The 20550-nt window shown below is 43.2% G+C and overlaps 1 protein-coding gene across 4 annotated transcripts in view; it reads left to right on the top strand.

Moving 5' to 3' along the window:
• ABCB11 (ATP binding cassette subfamily B member 11) overlaps nucleotides 1–17690 on the top strand; it is an 80171-nt gene extending 62481 nt beyond the window's left edge. For all 4 annotated transcript variants that reach the window (XM_081023368.1, XM_081023366.1, XM_081023367.1 and 1 more), the window contains 9 exons: nucleotides 3019–3123; nucleotides 3229–3390; nucleotides 5646–5849; nucleotides 7437–7678; nucleotides 7980–8136; nucleotides 11926–12123; nucleotides 14034–14240; nucleotides 14743–14889; nucleotides 15826–17690. In XM_081023368.1, coding sequence (XP_080879494.1) covers nucleotides 3019–3123; nucleotides 3229–3390; nucleotides 5646–5849; nucleotides 7437–7678; nucleotides 7980–8136; nucleotides 11926–12123; nucleotides 14034–14240; nucleotides 14743–14889; nucleotides 15826–16026 — 1623 coding nt within the window. In that variant the 3' untranslated portion in view covers nucleotides 16027–17690. The remainder of the gene's footprint in view (nucleotides 1–3018; nucleotides 3124–3228; nucleotides 3391–5645; nucleotides 5850–7436; nucleotides 7679–7979; nucleotides 8137–11925; nucleotides 12124–14033; nucleotides 14241–14742; nucleotides 14890–15825) is intronic.
• Nucleotides 17691–20550: the final 2860 nt, after the last annotated feature.

Genomic DNA, 20550 nt, shown 5'->3' with positions numbered 1-20550 from the left:
CGACTTTGGGCAGCAGTATTGGTTGAAAGTTAATGCGAAGACAGCCAAAATTTATTCCACTGCTCTGTTTTATTGTGAACAAAGCATCTCCTTTTGGGAGTCAGCTAATCCCATTTCCTAGAAAAATGAAGCACATTGGCCATCTGCAGAACACCTGTGGCAGGGGTGCCCCGCCGCCATCATTGCCACTGCAGAAGCAATAAGCAGCTGTGGTTTCTGGGATCTTATAGCTCTCTTGTGAGATCTTGACAGAACCAGGAAACCACACACTGAGCAGCCCTGGCGAACGAAGATTTGGTGGAGGGGTAGTGGGTGGCACCTTCCTGTTTCACCTTAGGTAGCAAAATAGAACACGCTCCCTCTGCCAACTGAGAGCCAGTGTGGTGTAGTGGTTAAGAGCGGTGGACTCGTAATCTGGGGAACCGGGTTTGTGTCTTCGCTCCTCCACAAGCAGCTGCTGGGTGACCTTGGGCCAGTCACACTTCTCCGAAGTCTCTCAGCCCCACTCACCTCACAGAGTGTTTGTTGTGGGGGAGGAAGGAAAAGGAGATTGTTAGCTGCTTTGAGACTCCTTAAGGGGAGTGAAAGGCGGGATATCAAGTCTAAACACCTCAACTAGCCCAGCATTCTGTTTTCATAGATGCCTATTGGGAAGGACACCCACTGGATTTGAGTGCAATAGATAACTACTTGTGGTTCACAACCACGGGCATCCAGAGCATACTGCCTCTAACAATGGGGCCAAAACTTGTGTCCTGATCCATCTACTTGCTACAGACACAAGGGATGGATCTACACACAGGGGGGAAATGCTATAAATAAGTCAGAAATTAAATCTTTATAACGAAAGGAAAAAAAGCTATGGAAAATTGCTTAGAATCCCCCACCCCCCCTTCTCTGGCTCAATCTGGTGCTGCATATTTATAATGCATTTAGAACGTTGTTCCTTGACTAAAGTAGCTGAGTCCAAGGTTTCCTCTACCTATAATGTTTAGTTCCAAGGCAGATCCCCCCCTTTTAAGGGGGCAAACTTGAAGACTAGAATCCAGCTGGTGTGGGAATTGCTTCTGCTCAACTTAGTTTTTACAGATTAGTTGACTTACTAAGATTTGCCCTGTATAGACAAACATCAAACGGGAACACAAGCACGTGTTTCATGACCTGGCGATAGTGTAAAAGTTAGTTAGCAAGTCTGGAAGATCAAACTTCAGAGATCAGCATTTATAGCTTGAGAGCAATTGCTTTAAAAGTTAGTGTTTAAGTCTGTTGTTGTCAACATGCCTGTGAACTGGTGGCTCAAAAAACTTGTCCGAAAGACATGGGGGGTGGGGAGGGATGGATTTAATGAGCATAAAGAATGACCCCTCTTTGAGCGCTCATACTTTTTCCTTTTGGCTACTTTTCCCATTCTGCCAAAGATAACAGGTAGCTTGTTGACCTCTAAAACAAATGTCCCAAAGAGTTAACAAACAGGATCTATGCCCTCCCTTGAAGGCACACTGATTATAGTGTCTCTTAATGACACGGATGTGGGGCTTTGGGCATGTTTATAAGAAAGCAGAAAACTTCCTGTTTTTCCATTTGAGTTTTGACACACACACACATTTAGTTTTACATTTCCCAGTGAGCATGTGATTGCAGCTGACTTTATGAGGATTAGGGGAACGTTTTAAATAAATGCTTACCAAAAAAGAGGCAGTGGGACTTGCTGAGCCTTCTGCTCCTTCTCTGAAGACTTATTAGTGGATTGAAGGGCTTTTAAAACCTGACTTTTTCAAAGACTCGCTACTTGCCATTGTTCTCCTCTGGTTATTAGTCCCTTATGCCTCTTAAAAGCTGCATGGAAGATTTTTGTGTGGTTTTTCCCCCCACGTCAGTGATTTGTTTGTACTTCAGTTGGGTCCAAGTTCTCTAGTTTCTTGGTGCGGATTAATCCTTTGTTTTTGAAACCCAGGTATTAAACATAGTGCCATCAGTTATGAATAGCGCACACACCATTTAAATGGGATACTTCCCTGCAGCAACTACTGAAACACAGTTTAATTTGCTGGCCTGATATTCTCAACACTTCCTATTTCTTAATGGTTTTAATAGTGTTTTATTATAATTATGCTATTTATCGCCTCGAACTACATAAAGAAAAGTAGGATAATTATTCTATATGAAACAAATACATTTCATTAAAAAAAAATAAATTTTATGAAAGCGTATAGAGAAAAATACAAAATTTTATACATTTCCCCATTTTTTTACCAAACCAAGACTTTTATAGAGATAGAATAAAAACACAGAAATATGGGGAGGGGGAGAGATAGAGAAGGAAAAAGAAAGAAAAAACAGAAAAGAGGTTAAGAGAAAGATAGAAAAACAATATTCACTTTGTCTGATCCACTATAGTAGAACCAAATACATTTCTGATTAGAGAGAATGGCTTCTCCTCCCGACAGATTTAAGGCCTGGCACCTCTTTATTTTTTTAGTACCAAGCTGTACTTAGGTAGAGGAAACGTCCCTTATAAAAAAAAATCTATAGCTTATTGTTTACATTTGGGGAAATTCAATCGTAGCACCATTTAAATCAATAAACCTTCACTGATGTGAGGCTATGGTCATGCTGTCCTTTAAGAAGTGCTGTACTAGGGGGCAAAATTTGCTTGCAGCACTCCATTGAAATCTCACATGAGCAATACTCAAGGCAACTGTAAAACCAAAATGGGCTAAATCAGGGGTACCCAATACAATGACCCCCTACAACTCACAACAGCCATGGCCACTGGCCATGCAGGCTGTAAGTTGGAGTCCAATAACATCTGCAGGCTACCCATGGGCTAGATTGCATGATCCTATGATTTCCAATATCATTGCAATCATGTGACATGAATTCTGAAGTAGAGACTCTCAGTTCACTGCTTAGAGATGATTATAATGAAGCCGTGTATAAATTGCCTAAATAGATAATAAAATTATACTGTTTTAGTTGGCACTTAATATTATGGCCCTTTCTTTTCTTTCCCAAAAGACCTTTTCTATCCTGGATGAAGAAGAACAAAGATTACAGATCAACGGCATCTGCCTGCTCTTTGTATTGGTTGGAGTTATATCATTTTTTACACAGTTTTTACAGGTAAATGACCATTAAGATTGGCTGTTCCGTTGCTTTTCTTTTCTCGTTTTTAGGTGCCTTGTGGCTGGCATGTCTAGACTTACACATTCTTTAAATGCATTTCAGGGATATACATTTGCAAAGTCTGGTGAGCTGCTTACAAGACGGCTAAGGAAGGTTGGCTTCGAGGCCATGCTAGGTGAAGAAATTGGTTGGTTTGATGACCACAGGAACAGCCCAGGGGCTTTGACCACAAGACTAGCAACTGATGCCTCTCAGGTTCAAGGGGTAAGAGATTTTATATAAAAGTAGCTAACGCACTTCAGATATTGCCACATCAGCTGGGCATCCACTCAGTGAAATTGAGACAAGATAATTATTGTCATGGGTTTATTGGATAAAGCATGTTCTTCTTCATGGAGAGCACATGTTGCGTTGGGGTCTAGCAAGACACCCCCTCTTGGTTGCTGGGCGGGACCATTTGGATGGCCATGACTGTGATTGGGCTATTTTGGGTTGTTGGGGAGATTTTGATGTTACCATTTAGTGAGTTGGCCCAAAGGTTAGATATTCTCTGCATGCAGCGTGGTGCGGCCTTTTTTGCTGTGTGCATCGGATTGCCCGCCCACCCTCCCTAATTTAGGGCTGTTGCGTTTGACCTTGCTATGCCTGTCATGGGGTCGTCTGCTTTTGGGGCAGGGGCCTGGTAGAAATTTTGTCCATTTGGCAGATTGGCTGGTGTCATTTGGTTTTTGCCTACTGCATAGCAAATTGTCACAACTTGTAAGGCTGTGGTTAGGCATTCGTTAAAATTTGGTTGGTGGAGGGGTAAGGGTTGGCTGTGCCTGGCCCTCCAGTGCTGCTGCTGCAAGGGAATTCCGTTAAAGGAATCCAGGGGCTCACCATGCTTTTGTCCGAATCCCTGGCAAGGGGCTTGGGCCACACAAGCCCCTGGGAGCATGCGGGGAGGGGTGAGGGTGTGGTGCCCAGCCCCATTCTCTCCCCAAAATGTTTTCCCTTACTGACTTTCGCAGGTTTCCAGAAGTCAGTTCTGTCCCGGGGCGGGGGACAGATAGTCGTAACCCATGTCTAAGCAACCACTCACATTATGTATTTCAATAAAGTTGTGGCCAAAATTATACCAAAAACCTTAAATAAAAAATTCTGTGTGAATTGTGATTTATTTAGGGGGTGGCTTGGGGACCTCGACACGCAAACATGCCTCTGAAACTCCATAGAAATGAAAGCTGCTGGTAAGGTGATTTTAAGGAGAAAAAATGGCTATTTCACACCTTAACATTTTTTTTTTTTACACTGGAGCATCTTTTAGCATTCAACTTTCAGCCAAAACTATAAGGCCTAGTTCTCACTGAAATGATAAAGCTGTGTCTCAGTTGTACCATTTCGTTCCCAAGTGCAGGCTTACATGATGGAATGATTCTTCACAGATTAAATTCAAAGATTCCTACACAAAAAACCAAGCACATCAAGGAACAGTCTAGGACTCTTCCCCCTAAGGTTCAATTTCCCATGTACAGAGGCGATGGGGGTGTAAAGCTGTTCCCTCATTTGAGCCCCCACCTGCAGTCTGAAGCGGTTGAGATAGAGGCCTAAACGAGAGGAGCAGACAGCATAAATGGGAATTCCTTTCAAATCCATAATTCACACTTTGGACCCAACTTATCTTCCCATATGCCACTTCTTGGAAGGTTGCTACAAACTGGGGAAAATGAACAAAGCACATTGCAGCCACGAGGGCGGCTTAGCCATTTCAGACCCTCTCCATGAGTGTGTTGCTGATGGGCCTGTTTTCACAATTAGGAGTGCCAAAGGCTTTTTTTTCAGTAACATAGGCAGGAAAAAGAGGTGCTTTGGCAACACATCCTTGCTCAGTCTCTTTGTTCCTGAAGGTGGGTCTAGAACACTTCAGGGAAATAGATTTTGGATAAAATTTCCAGGAGAAACTTTGTAATGGAAAGAGCTGTTTGGCAGTGGGACAGACTGCCTCAGACTGCCTTCACTGGAGGTGTTTCAACATCCTGGTTACAGCCTGGTTACAGGGAACCAGGCAGAGGGCCTTCTCGGTAGTGGCACCCACCCTGTGGCACGCCCTCCCACCAGATGTCAAAGAGAAAAACAACTACCAGACTTTTAGGGAAGCTTTTAATGTTTAATAGGTTATTGTATTTTAATATTCTGTTGGAAGCCACTCAGAGTGGCTTGGGAAACCCAGCCAGATGGGCGGGGTATAAATAATATATTGTTGTTATTATTATTATTATTATTATTATTATTGATATTATTATCTGAATGGCTATCTATCAGAGAGGCTGCACTGCAGATCCTGCACAGAGAAGGTGGCTACCTCCAAAATCCCTTCTAACTCTTTGCTTCTCCTTGGCAATAGGAGCTGCAAGTTAAACAATAGCTCTCCTTCCTTCACAGCTTTGAGGTAGCAAAAAGTGTCCCAGTGCTTAATGTGGGAGAGTGTGTTGGTGATCTTTTTTCTTTCTTTCTTTTTTCCCCCTTTTGCTTGTTTTAAGGCAACTGGCAGCCAGATCGGAATGATTGTGAACTCTGTCACCAACATTGGGGTGGCCATTGTTATTGCTTTCTACTTCAGTTGGAAGCTCAGCTTGGTCATCATCTGCTTCTTGCCATTCCTGGCTTTATCTGGTGTGGTGCAGTCTCAGATGCTAACAGGGTTTGCCTCTCAGGACAAACAAGCATTGGAAGCAACTGGGAAGGTAATGTTTAAAACAACTACAAAAAAGCACATCATTTAAGATTAAATGAGATGGTGAGTAACAATGCAATCATCCAGTGTTGTCAATGATAACAGGCATTTTGGACCTGGCATAGTCATGTAGGGTTGAAATGGCCGCCTCCCCCGCCCCCTGCTACTTGTCAAGCAGTATTTTAAAGTCTCTGTTCCTTGGAAGCCTGATTTTTCTTCTCAGAAGGGCAGTGTGAGGGTAAATAAAGTGTTTAGCTTCTGGTTGCAATTGGTTGGATAGAGTTGAAAGACACATTTGGCATTGCATATATGCGCATCCAAATCACGAAGGGGTGTGTGCTTTAAGTGGGCCTTGGCATGTACTGGCAGCCAGTGTAGCTGGTACACAATCGATCTTACATATTTCCTTAGCCTCCACAAGCAACTTCAGTTGGCACCAGCTGAGGCTTCTGAACTGTCTGCAAAAGGCAGCCCTGTGTAGAGTGTGTTACAGTAGTCTAATCCGGATGTAACCAGGACTACGTCTGCTTTCTTTCTCCAGTTAGGGATGCAGCCAGAGAATCAGCCAAAGCTGCTAAAAGTTTGATAATAAGACTGAAAGCGACAGTATAGCTATGCAGAACAAATGACGTAAAAGCATACAACGAGAGAACGGTGTCTGTCCATAGCTATTACCAGCAACTTAAGAATGTGATAAAGAATAGGAGCAGAACAAGCTAAGACAAGCCATTTGTTCGTTTAGCTCTATTGTCAATGTGTACTTAAGATGCTTATGTAGACAGCATCACCCTCGCCCAGATATGAGAACCCATGCCAGGAATTGTTTCTTGCCCAATATTGGAAAAGTCACCAGTACAGTAAAAAACAATTATTAGATTAGGAAACCTGGGGTCAGGCCTTGGTCAGATTCTGAAATTAGCTGCAGTAAGAGGACCAGAAGGCAAGAACATGGGCAAATATATGCTAGTAGTCAGGTTCCAATGGTAGCAGCAAAGGATCAGAGAGACAGAATTCAAGGATATGATCAAAGACAGGCTGTTGGCGGAGATAGACAGGCAAGGGCCAGAGGTGGAGCACATGGTCAAAAGCAAAGTAAGTCTGTGTGGCTATTCAATGAGGCAAGTTCCTCAGGCTGAGGAGCTGATTTGGGTATGAGGGCCTAGAGTGTCTCCATTGGCCTGACCTTGGTAAGTTCAACTGAATCAGTTCAAAACTAGAGATTCTTAGTAAACTGGTGTGGAAACCAAACTTACACTTTAAAACTATAGATAGATAGATAGATAGATAGATAGACAGATGATAGATAGATAGATGATAGATAGATAGATAGATAGATAGATAGATAGATAGATAGATGATAGATAGAAGATAGATAGATAGATAGATAGATAGATAGATAGATAGATAGATAGATAGATAATAGGTAGGCAGGTAGGTAGGTAGGTGATAGATGAAAGATAGATAGATAGATAGATAGATAGATAGATAGATAGATAGATATAGAGATACAGCAGCTCACCAGATGTATGGCCCATATCTCTCACACTGACATCTAACAGATCTTTGCTACTCCTCCATTTCTATTTCTTTTCAACAGATTTCCAATGAAGCACTTGCAAACATCAGGACTGTCGCAGGAATTGGGAAGGAGAAAAAATTTATTGAAGCATATGAGAAAGAGCTGGAAGTCCCTTACAGAGCAGCAGTCAAAAAAGCAAATGTTTATGGATTCTGCTTTGGTTTTGCACAGAGTATTCTGTTTATAGCCAATTCGGTCTCCTATCGGTATGGAGGATTTTTAGTTGACAAGGAAGGACTTCACTACAGCTATGTGTTTAGGTAAAGGAACAGAAACACACCCACACAAATTATCTTTCCCAAATAGAACCTGTTAGTTGATCGTGCATTCTCAACAGACACATTTGTGGGCATGATAAAACTGAATGACAACTCAATGTTAAGAGACAGTATATCTCTGGATATATAAGTTATTGGAGACCAACCATGGGGAGGGGGGAGGCTGTTGCCTTCCAGCCTTGCTTGACATAGTTGGCAGGCCACTGATGGAAACAGAATAGTAGACCTTGAGCTCTTCTTCCTAAGTATCATGTAAGCTGACGTCTTTCCTTCTTGATTTCAGGGTGATTTCTGCTATTGTGACCAGTGGAACTGCATTAGGAAGAGCATCCTCCTATACGCCAAATTATGCCAAAGCAAAAATAGCCGCAGCTCGCTTTTTTCAGCTGGTGGATCGTGTTCCCCAAATCAGTGTTTACAGTGATGCTGGAGAAAAATGGGTAAGAGCAGAAATTCATGTTATTAGAATCACATAATTGTAGCATCCGAAGGTCATCCAGTTCCCTCTTCTGTACTGGAGCAAAGAAGATTATAGTGTGTCAAGAACATAAAATTAGAGCAATACAAGGTCTGCTGATACCTTGAGGGCACAGAGTATGCTTGATTAAAGAAAACCACATTGGCTTGAACAAATAATACGTGCCCAGGGTAAGGCAATTTGGGGTCAATTGTAGTTTGAATAAAGTTAGTGCACATACCCCAGGCACCATGAATGTGGCCCAACTTTTCATTGTGCTCTCAGCTTTAGAAGAAGGAATTCTTTAAGTGATGATTCCTGGTAACTCATCTGATAAATTTCTCCCCGTCTCAAGATTTATATGCTCTTTGTCCCTCCAATCTTAGCCCCTTGTTAAGTCCTCCCAACATACTATTGTTCTTGCAGTCTTCTGTGAGCACTGATGTTCTGAAAGTTAGACACATTTCTAAGGTCCTCAAGGCACCTTGTGAAAAATAGGCGGTGTGATTAAAACCGATTAGAAACTAAACCAACAACATAAAAAAACCCAGAATTAAAAAACAAACAACCAGATGGTAGCGACTAAGGAGGAATAATATCGTCAAACCTCCTGGTTTAACAGGCAGCAATTGTGGGTTTCCTTTTTCTTTGTCTGCAAAAAATGTGGTCTGTTAGGAAATCTTTCCTAGGAAGAAGGGGAAGCAGCTGTGCTTTGAGCACCCTTGTGAACCCAGTGCCAGCATAGCCATGTACCTGCTATAGCACTGGCATGGGGGGAGGGCTGAGACTCAGTGGCCATCGCAGAGCATTTGCTTTGAATGCAGAGGGTCCCCAGTTCATTTCCTTCCATTCTCTGGGTATGTACCCTGTCTAGATCCCTGGATAGTCACAGCCAGCATGCATGGACAACTCTTCAGGCCATTTAGAACTTGTGGGAAATGTTTCCACCTGAAACAAAGCCAGGAACTGAGCAGCTCCACAGAATTTTACTTAGCTTCCTAGTGAAAGTTCACACCACATAATAACTCTTCAGCAGAGTAGATTATGGGCTCACCATGTTTGCCACCTGCTTACTGCAGCCATCACACAATGACTTGAATATGTGTGAGTGAAGTATTGATTTGGCATTAAGTGGTGTCTTTCTTCAATATTAATTAAAAGTCGTACCTGAGACAAAATGTTGCAAAATGTGGAGGTTCAGAATACTCTATTCCATTGCTCTTCCACCTGGTTTTCTGTCATTCCCGCCCAACCAAACCAGTCAATCAGCATTTTGTGGCTGCTGCGCGTGCTCAGCCTTCTTGGGGCTATTTTTGCAGCCCCTCCCACCCTTTTGGGGTTTTCCCTGTAAGGGTTTTTGCACTTGTGCAAACCTTGGGGCTCCCCAGAACCTACTAATACCTCCCTCTTATGTGTGTTTGTGTGTGTGGTGCCATTCTGACGCATAAGGCCTGGCTCCCACTTCATTCCTCCTTGGCGCAAGTGGAGCAACAAGCCATGGTCCTTAGCTTAGCATACCCAAAGCAGGCTTGGGGTTGTGTCAAGTCACACACACCAAAGCATGGTTTGAAGCTAGGGCTCGTTCTCGGCTTCCTGATCATGTCTTGTTTGAGAGAAAACAAACCACAGTACCTGGACCCAGACATCAACTCTAAGCCAAGGATTCTGGCTTGTTGCTGCCACAAGAGCTAAGGGAGGAATGAAGTGTGAGCTGTCTGCTCGTACATGGTAAGCCATGACGTGCAAAGCAGCCCACAGTTGGTCACTTTGATTCCACAAAAGAAAAGTGGAAGGTATCACTATAGACACACACACAGAGAGAGAGGGGGGGGGGGGAGAAGAAGAAGACTTTGGATTTGATATCCCACTTTATCACTACCCGAAGGAGACTCAAAGCGGTTAACATTCTCTTTTCCCTTCCTTCCCCACAACAAACATTCTGTGAGGTGAGTGGGGCTGAGAGACTTCAAAGAAGTGTGACTGGCCCAAGGTCACCCAGATGCAAACCCGGTTACCCAGATTACGAGTCTACCGCTCTTAACCACTACACCACACTGGCGAGAGAGAGAGAGAGAGAGAGAGAGAGAGAGAGAGAGAGAGAGAGAATGTGTGTGAATACAATATTTCTTGATGAAGGCAAATTTATCAAATGAAGGGCCTGGTGTTGCCTGGTAACAGCAATCACTTTATTTTGCCCTTCAGAACTCTGTACAAGCCACAGACTGTAATGCTGGATATGTAATGGACACCTGCACGTCAGTGAATTTACTGTGCCTCATTTTGTAATGGTGCAAATATGAGGAACTTAGGCAATACTTGCAGAGAAAGGTGTATTAGGAATCCTGCGCCACTTCCTTTGGCTATTGAAAGTTGGCTGTTCTTTAACAAATGAGGCACAAATGACTCACTAAAAAAAATGCACAAAGCAGTTCATCTAGATTCATGAATTTGTAAACTGGCGGCTGTTAGAATGGTTTCACAACATGTACAGAACGGAAACCTCAGTGATATAGCTCACCCCGCAGAATGAACGATAGGAGAGAGTGGACTTCTCTGATATTGGGCCATACAGTACAAGGAAGCTTCCCTTGATACACCAGCCCCTGTTGCTTCATTGGCTCTTCTTTTTGGTTCAGCATCTTCAGGAACCGGACACTGCTGCTTCAGAATTATTTCAGCCATCATACACATAAAAGTAATGTGAAAACCACTTTCCTTCCTATTGCGCTAGGTACATTACGCTAGGTTCATTCTGAGGAGTGTCTGACTCAGAAATGACATGGAATATATTTTTAAAAGTAGTGGTATTTGTGGGGGCAAGTCCCAGGCAGCAGTCCTATGCACACTTATATGAGTAAGCCCCATTTGAACAAAGCGGGTGCTATTCAGTGTTAGAGCAGATGCGCTGAAATCAAAGGGATTAAATGATTTACGTAAATCTGTTGCCAGTTGATCAATCAGTGCAGTTATTCAACTCAATCTCACAGGTTCAGTGTGTCTCCAGATTAATAATTTGGGTAACAGCAAACCAAAGCTCCAGGACTCAGGATTGTTAGCAGGCTTTGCCAAACTAGCGCTCTCCAAATGATTTGGACCACAACTTCCATCAGCTCCAGCAACCTGTGCAGGTTGCACACATGCTGACTCCCACTTCCTTGTGCCTAATTTGATGGGAAAGAGACTTAAAGCTCTTAGTTTACATGGAAAATGAGCAAATGGTTTACTTTTCTCAGTGATGCTGGTGCTGTGACATTGTCTCTTAGGTAAGAACCGCAGGAAACAACAGAAGTTGGTAGAGGTCAGCTGTAATCATTGTCAACATGTCTTTTAAACCTTCCACACTGTACTGAACGTGTTATATTTTTGCAGCCTGGGGCCTGGGGTTTTTTTTATTGCAGTGTCAATGTTGCAAATGTTGCAAATCTGATTGAAATATGCATGAGGTTATTTCCTTCTACCACAAAGTGGTAGATTTTTCTCCTTTTAACCAATGTCTTGTATGTTCCCACACTAAGGTGCAACTGTCTCCTTACTCAGTGAGGTTTTGCAACATGCAAATTGATTTAGATTCCATCTGCTTATCATTTAAGAGCTACATGGTTAATCGGTTTTAAAAGGGTAATTGATCGTGACAGTTATAGGAATAGTGGTAATAGTAATCAATACTTCCATAAGAGTCATTTGTGAATTCAGTTCAACCACACGCAGAACATTCTCTCTCTCTCTCTCTCTCTCTCTCTCTCTCTCTCTCTCTCTCCCTTTGTATAATCAGGATAACTTTCGTGGAAGCATTGAATTCTTGAACTGCAAGTTCACATATCCCTCTCGTCCCAACGTCCAAGTGCTAAATGGTCTTTCGGTGTCTGTGAAATCTGGACAGACCCTTGCCTTTGTTGGAAGTAGTGGATGTGGCAAAAGTACCAGTGTCCAACTTCTGGAACGTTTTTATGACCCTGAGGAAGGAAGAGTGGTATGTAGCCTTCTCTGCTTTCATACATAGTAAAAGAGCGCCGAAGAGTTGTTATAAAGCAAACCCACAGTTCTCCCATCACGACCCCCTGAACCCAGCAGTTGGAGGATGCAGAAGCAGCCAGTTCTGGTTTCAGTGCATGAAGTGGTTGGATGAGAACTCCTAGGGGAACCTCCCAGACCATCAGTGCTTATGGGGTCAGAGCCTGGACTCTGGTGGACATTTCCCCCTAAGGGAGCAGGTGCATCTCACTGCAAATCACCCAGCTTGCAGTGCAAGGAATACATCAGGTGGGAGGTCATGGAATAAAAGAGGAGTGCCTGTCTTCAAGCCAGAGCATTGGCCCTTTCTGGGGGTAGAGCCAGGAGGATGCAATCTGGAAACAGACGCCTAAAAGGCTTCACTCAGTCTGCTTCCAACATCTGTTGGTGCAAACTGCTCACTCAGTGCTGTCCGTGGTCTGGTAGCTTTCGAACAGGCTTGACACTTTCCCCATGGGTTCCAGATCAAAATTGCATATACGTCTATAAAATATGCGCATAAAACTTGTGTATAAAATGTGTTATGATTGCATTCAGAAATGTGTATATTAAGAGAAATGCACACTAAAATGCTGGCAACCTCAAAAATATGATAAGATTAAGATTGTCAGAGTGCAATATAAAATTGAGAAATGTGAGTAGAAGTGATAATACGGAAAATTGTCAGACATGCTGAGGGAAGTCTAAAAGATGTAGATGATAGAAGCGGATGTTAAATTTTGGTGGAATGTATATTGAAAATTTAATAAAAATTATATGAAAAAAATAAAAATAAAATGCTGGCAACCTCTGCCTGACGTGGGTGCCTCGCTCTACTTAATGCATAGGCTGGCCCTGCTTCCGATAAATGAAATTACACAGACATCCCTTTTTTAAAAAAAAGTAAAGAGAGGCTATGAATGTGTAAAACGTAAAGGTAAATTTACGTGAAACCTGTACATCTATTAGCTATGACAAACAGACATTTTCTTAACTAGGTAACCCGAGTTCCACTGAACTCATTTGTGTAACATATTTCACATGAATTTGGAGAACAATTTGCTTGGTAAATTCCATATAATAAACTTACCTTGTATCAGAATGACAGCTGATAATGAGGATGAAAGCTTGAGTGCCAAGACCCCGTGACCAAGCAGCATATAGAGTCTTTGGGTTCAAAAAGGCCACAACTTTATTGGTTACATATGTGAGGTTTTGGCATAGGCATTGGGTGAAGTTGTTTATTTAACTCCAGTCCATCTGCTGGGAGTGTATCTAAGGGTAAACTACACCACGGGGTGGGGGTGGAGGCCCTATGGCCTACATCAAATAAGAGTATCCCCCCCCCAAAGGGTCACCACTGGAGAAGTTCTATGGCTCTAGCCCCCATCTGGGTGTCGGATAGAAGCAACCCCTCAGTGGTCACCAGCTGGTTGGTCCCGCCCCCTGGGGAATCCCCATATCCAGCCTGCCTACCATTGGCCAATCCACAGGCAGGCCTGCAGTCCTCCCAAACTGGCCTCCAGATGGCTGGCATGGGGCCGTCTCCAGGCTGCAATGCCGCCTGACCATTTAAAGTAAGTGGACTTATTTGCATGAAATCTACCAAACAAGTGGTTCATCTAAATGCATTCAAAATAAGTTACCCAACTGAATTCAGGCACTCTTTTATAAGGCTAGTTCTAAACAGCACTGGAATGAAGAGATACTTCAAATATAATTTTACTTAAAGGGGTTTAAGCATTCAGCATAGATTCATGTGAAAATTATTTAAAGTTTAGTAAGTTCAGTGTAAGCTTAACTTAAAATTTAAAACTGAGGTTCCCTTACGACGGCGCCAATAGTCCATAAATAAATATTTTGTCTTTTCTGGTTTTTTTTCCTGTGCAGTTGATAGATGGACATGACAGCAAGAAAGTAAATGTCCGCTTTCTGAGATCTAAAATTGGGATAGTGTCCCAGGAACCTGTGCTGTTTGGCTGTAGCATTGCTGACAATATAAAATACGGCGATAACACCAGAGAGATTTCTATGGAAGAAGTGATAGCAGCAGCTAAGAAGGCCCAGCTGCATGACTTCGTCATATCGCTTCCTGACGTAAGCATCTTTTTCTTCACTAGTGTTCAGTGTTGTGAAAGGGAACGGTGGCTAAATAAGGAATCCATGGTGTGTGAGTCACAGAATCTCAGCCATTTTCCTAGATGCAGCTATGCACATGCTATAATATGCTCATGAACAGCAGCTCACTTTTGAACAGCCAGTGTGGTGTAGCAGTTAGAGTTGTTGGACTAAAAGCGAGGAAACCCGGGTTCAAATCCCTTCTCATCCATAAAGTTCACTGGCTGACCTTGGTCCAGTTGCCATCTCTCAGTTACTTCACAGGTTTATTGTGGGGATAAAACGTGGATTACTCTCTGCCCTGAGAAAGTTTTCATATCCCAAGGGTAGTTCATATCACCAATAAAACACGAATAAGAGTTGTTTCATGCCACATTGCCTCCACAAGCAGCACCATTATTTTCTTCCAGTACTGCAGCACTGTGCATATTTCTGATGGTAAAAGGAGTTGCTTAAAATTCAGCCAATGTATGTTTTCCAGCAATACAAAACTAACGTTGGCTCTCAGGGATCACTGCTCTCTCGTGGGCAAAAGCAGCGCATCGCTATCGCCCGAGCCATCATCCGAGATCCCAAGATCTTACTACTGGATGAAGCAACATCTGCTCTGGATACCGAAAGTGAACAGGTAAACAGGAGGGAGAGTAAACCACGTGGACTAAGAAACAACAACATAGCGCAAGTAGGGCAATTCATACTTGCATATTAACCTTTTGATGACGAGTAAGTCATCCTCACAGATGAAACTTTGCAAGCAGAACTTTCTTACCAACCTTCTTCACTGTAAATTTACGCTTTGCTCCTTGGTTGTTGGGGCAAAGCTATTTCACCATGACTGAATCCCATACCGTATCTTAAGGCCAGCTGTGAAGGAATGGTTCTGTAGCATCAATCATGCCTCAAAGATAACAAATGAATAGGATGCAAAAGAGCTGCTCTCTCAATTGTGAATCACAGGGTGCAGAAACATTTCTTTGGTTCTTTCCTCTCCCATACATTCATGCGATGATCATGCGATGACTTTCTTAATAATTAGACTGAATGCTTGAATGTAAAGGTAAAAGGTAAAGGACCCCTGGGTTGTTAAGTCCAGTCAAAGCTGGGGTGTGGCGCTAATATCCGCTTTCAGGCCAAGGGAGCTGATGTTTAACCGCAGACAGCTTTTCCGGGTCATGTGGCCAGCATAACTAAACTGCTTCTGGTGCACAGGACACCATGATGAGTGCCAGAGCACACAGAAATGCTGTTTACCTTCCCACCACAGTGGTACCTATTTATCTACTTGTGCTGGTATGCTTCTGAACTGCTAGGTTGGCAGGAACTGGGACAGAGCAATGGGAGCTCACCCCGTCGTGCAGATTCAAACCACTGACCTTACGATCAGCAAGCCCAAAAGGCTGAGCACTACCTCGGGGGAGAAAGGACTTATTTGGTTACATATATATATATAAAGTAATTATGTGAATGACCAGATTAGAATGCAATTGCCAGGAGCAACATTGAGATACTCTGCAGGAAGTTGCCTTTACTACCTTTACTTTGTTACTTTCTCCCTTGTCTTCAGACTGTGCAGGCTGCACTGGATAAAGCTAGAGAAGGCCGAACGTGCATCGTCATAGCTCACCGCCTTTCTACCATTCAGCATTCTGATATCATAGCTGTCATGTCGCAAGGAGTGATCGTTGAAAAGGGCACTCATGAAGAACTGATGGCCCAGCAAGGGGCATACTACAAACTGGTTACCACTGGGGCACCTATCAGCTGAGCTTTCACACTTACTCCATGACACAATCAATGTAATTTACTTGGGGATGTGATAAGACCAAGGATGAACATGTCAATAATCTTTATGTTACACATTCACTCTGCTATTGCAAATGTGCAGGAGAAAGCGCACCACCACCCTGCTTGCCAGCTTGTGACATCAGTCATTAAACTCGCTGTGGTACGAAGAAAGGCAACATCTACTCAAACAGTGATGCTGTTGGGAGAGTGCTCAAAACCTGGTTTTGTTTTTTTTAATCAACTAAAGTTTTGCCGAAGTATTTATATGTCTGGATTATTAGGCAACATACCTGTGACACCAGTGAAGTCAACAACTGCAGATCTGCAGCCCCCGGTCCACCTGTTGTTGGGATACTGCCAGGGAGACAGGCATCTCCAGACGATCCATCGGTCTCTCGTAGGACAGCATCAGACAGTTAGCGACACGAGCCTCAGACACATTCCAGGACTCATGCACACCCTTGCAGCAGACTCCGCAACAGAAGATGCACCCAGAAGAGCATATTTACAACTTTATTCAGCGTTGGTCTGAAAAAAGGAAAAACATGACTGCCTGCCTTCGCGTCGAGGCAACAGACAGATACAAAAGCTATATACAAAACGGAAACTCCCTGACACACAACAGCCTGCTCCCTTTTTAAGGAGGAACGGAAATATCCTAACAGCTTCCACTTGGCGCTCTGGGCAAACAGTGGCATCCACTGGCATGACCTACTATTCCTCATTTCACAGTTGTGATCATGGAAATATCTAAACGCAGGTGTCCACATATCCATAAACACGAAGGAAGCATTGTAAGGTGGCTGTGTGTGTCCATCAAGAAAGGCCATCTTACCCATGACACCTGTTCTGCAAATGAGTGCACTGCATGTGCCACTGGAGGTTCAGCAAGTTATGAAATTATATTCGCCACCGATCAAACAAGGGAGAAATTTCGCACAAAGCCAATGCAGATCTATGTATGGATTTGCACGCTGATCCATATTGCAATCATTCCAGCACGCTGAACTGTCTGGATGCATCTTGACAATGGGATGTACAGTTCCATTGCAAACCATTCAGCGCACATGAATATAAATGGATCAGGCAGGGCATGTGTTGCACCAGCAAGCTATAGGTCCATTTTTCAAATGGAGAAAAAGTCAGCTGCAGTTTTTCCCTTGCTCGTTAAAAAGGCATCTGGAGCTGCCACAATGCCTTTCTCAAAACAAAGAACACTGATAAAAACAGCTAGGGGGTGCAGGAAGCTGTTCATACTGATGCTGCAGAAAGTGACAGAAAAATTACCATCAGTGCTGCTGAATCAGGAAAAGAAAACGCAGGAAAAGGCAAATGCAGCCTCACTACACTCGGTCCTTTGGGGGTAGGGAATGTTTGTTGTCATGTGTTTGCAGAAGTGAACAACCAATGCTAACTGAATATCTGAACTAGCTTTCCGCAGCCTCCAGCCACTGTGCTAGCTGGGGCTGATGGGAATTGTAGTCCAAAACCAGGTTGGGGAAGACTGGTAAGTAAAGAATCTACACTGTATGGAAGTGGAGATACAGAAAGGAGAATTTGTATCACTACCGTCCTCCTTACTTTACCAGTTGGCTACCCAGCTACTTGTGTACAGATATGTTTTCATTAAAGCAAGGGATGAAATTTTGGGTCTTTGCTGTCTTATAAATACTTTGCTGACTAAATATCATTCTTTTTAAAAAGGATGGAAAGAAGTAACTGCATCCAGAACCATTAGGCTGAGTGAGGCGGGTGTCGTGAAAGGGCAGCAAATTGTGGTTTAATTTACTGTTGTTGTTATTATCTGGAATCAGATGTGCTACTCTGCAGTGAGGCGTAGCTCAGGTTGGGTGCAGGACGAGGCCGCCCAGGACCAGGCTGGATGCAGCACAAGGCAAAATTCAGGCTGGATAGAAGGCTCAGGCTGTGCTATAGCAATACAAAGCTCTGGTGTTGCTTCAGCAACAAACAAATTGGGCCCTATGCATCAGAAGCAGCTGAATCCCAATGGTTAGCTCTGCCTGCACTGGAAGGTTAAGGGAGTTTCTTCAGTTAAAGTGGCCCCAGCCTGCTCTTGTAGCCTCCTACTACAGTGGAGTGGGGGAACCTCTGGTGGGAACATAAGAAGAGTCTGCTGGGTCAGGTCCATGGCCCATCTAGTCCAGCATCCTGTTCTTACAGCAGCCATCCAGATACCTGTGGAAAGCCTGCAAGCAGGACCTAGGTACAATGACATCCTGCCCACCTCTGATTCCCAGGAACTGGTATTCAAAGGCAATGGTCTCACTTGGGTTTCTGCAATGGAATCCCCCAAGTCCAATCATTCTCAAGCTGTAGGGGAACTTCGCCCTGGCTCATCTGGTGGAAGCTGGCCCTGACTGCCTTCTCTGTTCTGGTTCAGAATCCTCAGCCTCATCCCCAGAAGAAGGGGATTCTGTCTCCAGGGCCATGATGGTACCCAGAGGTGGTTGCATCCTCCTTGATGTCCCTGACAGCTGCGTGCTGCCAAGTCACAGCTGTCTTTGGCTGATTGAATGGGAAGAGCCAGGCCTATACATGACCATACTTTCTACCTTTTCATCTGGGCAATTCATGGGATTTATTATGGGGTTTCATCATCATAATGTGGAAAGGGAGTTCGAATTAGGCATCAAACAGTGACTTAGAAGTAAAGCAGCTCAAACTGATGAGTCCCAAACAAGGGCTATCCATTGGTATAGAGGTGTGATGTTCCAGAGCATTGGTTTTTTTTAAAGCGTATTTGGTAACCCCAAATCTTAAATAAGATTTGTGGAAAAGGCCTTCTCGTAAACGCAATCTGTTAATTTGGAAATATACATGCTGCCAAAAATCAATCAATTTAAAACTAGATTTCCCTCATGTAGCTGTTAGCAATTTACAGAGAGGAAACCGTTAACAGGAAAAGAATAATTGGGATTGTAGCTGGCTTGATATAAACGGTTTTCCCAAATCCCCCTGCTCTGTGTTGGAACTCTTCATGCATTGCAAATTAAGTTCACAAGGTGACATTCTAGTATCCTCCAGGCTTGTTAAGCATTGGTGATTGTCACTTAACAGGAGAATGTCAGAAATGTTTGTGAAAATTACTGACATTTACACCAAGGAAAAAGGGGGGGAAATCCTTTGGCAATAGCTCAATAATATACCTGTACTTAGAGCAAATGAAGGCAGCAACATTTATAGTACAATCCTTTTCATGTCTACTAAAACTTAGTCCCACTGGGTTCAGTGGGGTTTCCCCCCCCCCCCCAGGAAGTGGGTATAGGATTGCTTCTTCTTGCACACACAGAAAAGAAATGAATGCCTCTTCAAATACAGTACCTACTACCATCAAAAGCAAAAGATTTTTCCTTCGCAGTTAATATTTTATATTTACGTAAATTTAATTCACTAAAGTGTATCGTTCATCAGCTAAGCTTTCTTTACTCAAACACCATCCCTGCTATGATGCACTTCTCTCCCTCTGTCTCTCAAAGGGAACATGCCTTTGTGCCTCTAGAGGAGTTTTGTATTTAAAATAAAAATAAAAAGACAGAACACAAGACAGCAATATAACAATACAATTAGGTATGTGGCTTTTGTTAAAACAAAACAAAAGCACCGTACTATGAATACAGTATTCAGAAATGATTGTATGCTGCCTGGGTAAGGCACCCTACTTTTTGCATTTGAAAAGTACCAGTATGTAGCTTAATGTTATGATGCTTTACGTAAACAGCTGTGGAGAGCAAGAATGCTGATGTGAGCAGAACAGTAGACACCCAGAAATGACTGAGATAAGCTGCATTGTGTGCCAATGTGTAGTGGCAGAATTACAATACAGTACACTCATATTTGCTTATTGTGAGGATATTTTTGTTGGACCACAACTCCCATCATCCCTGACCATTGGCCATGTTGCCTGGGGCTGATGGGAGTTGGGAATCAAACATCTGGAGGGCCAAAGGATTCCCCATCCCTGGTTTAGATTTAGTGCGTGTTTATTGTTCCAGATGCAAAATGACTTTGCCAAATGTTGGATGTGTGTGAATGATATGTAGATTAATCTTTGTGACTGCCATTAATAAGGAAAATTTATTTAGCTTTGGTTCCGTCTAAACATCTACTTATGGCATGCATCCATGGTATTGCAGTGGATCTTTCCTAGCAGGAGCTGGGATGTGATGAATTAATGGTGCCGAATTTGGGGTGCCAGTTGAATATGAAGAAATGTGGGCTTCAGGTCACACCTCTGCCATGACCTTGGTCAAAGCATTATCTCTCGCATATTTGCGTCTTTCAGTTCCTCAGTCTACCAAGGTGGAAAGGCTGTGAGGCTGAACATTATGATTCCATACAAGTTGTATGTAGCACAGAGCACGCATATCAATAAATAGTTTGTCCTTTTCTAAGCTACAACTCTATATACTTATCTAACAATGATTCAGCTGCTTTCAAGGGGTAAAAACTCCTGACCTGTTAAGTAATGCAGATATTACCAGTA

The sequence above is a fragment of the Podarcis pityusensis genome (assembly GCF_964106645.2).
Source record: "Podarcis pityusensis genome assembly, chromosome: 1".
NCBI lineage: Eukaryota > Metazoa > Chordata > Lepidosauria > Squamata > Lacertidae > Podarcis > Podarcis pityusensis.
Note: the sequence above shows the minus strand (reverse complement) of the source record. Positions and strands in the feature narration are given on the sequence as shown.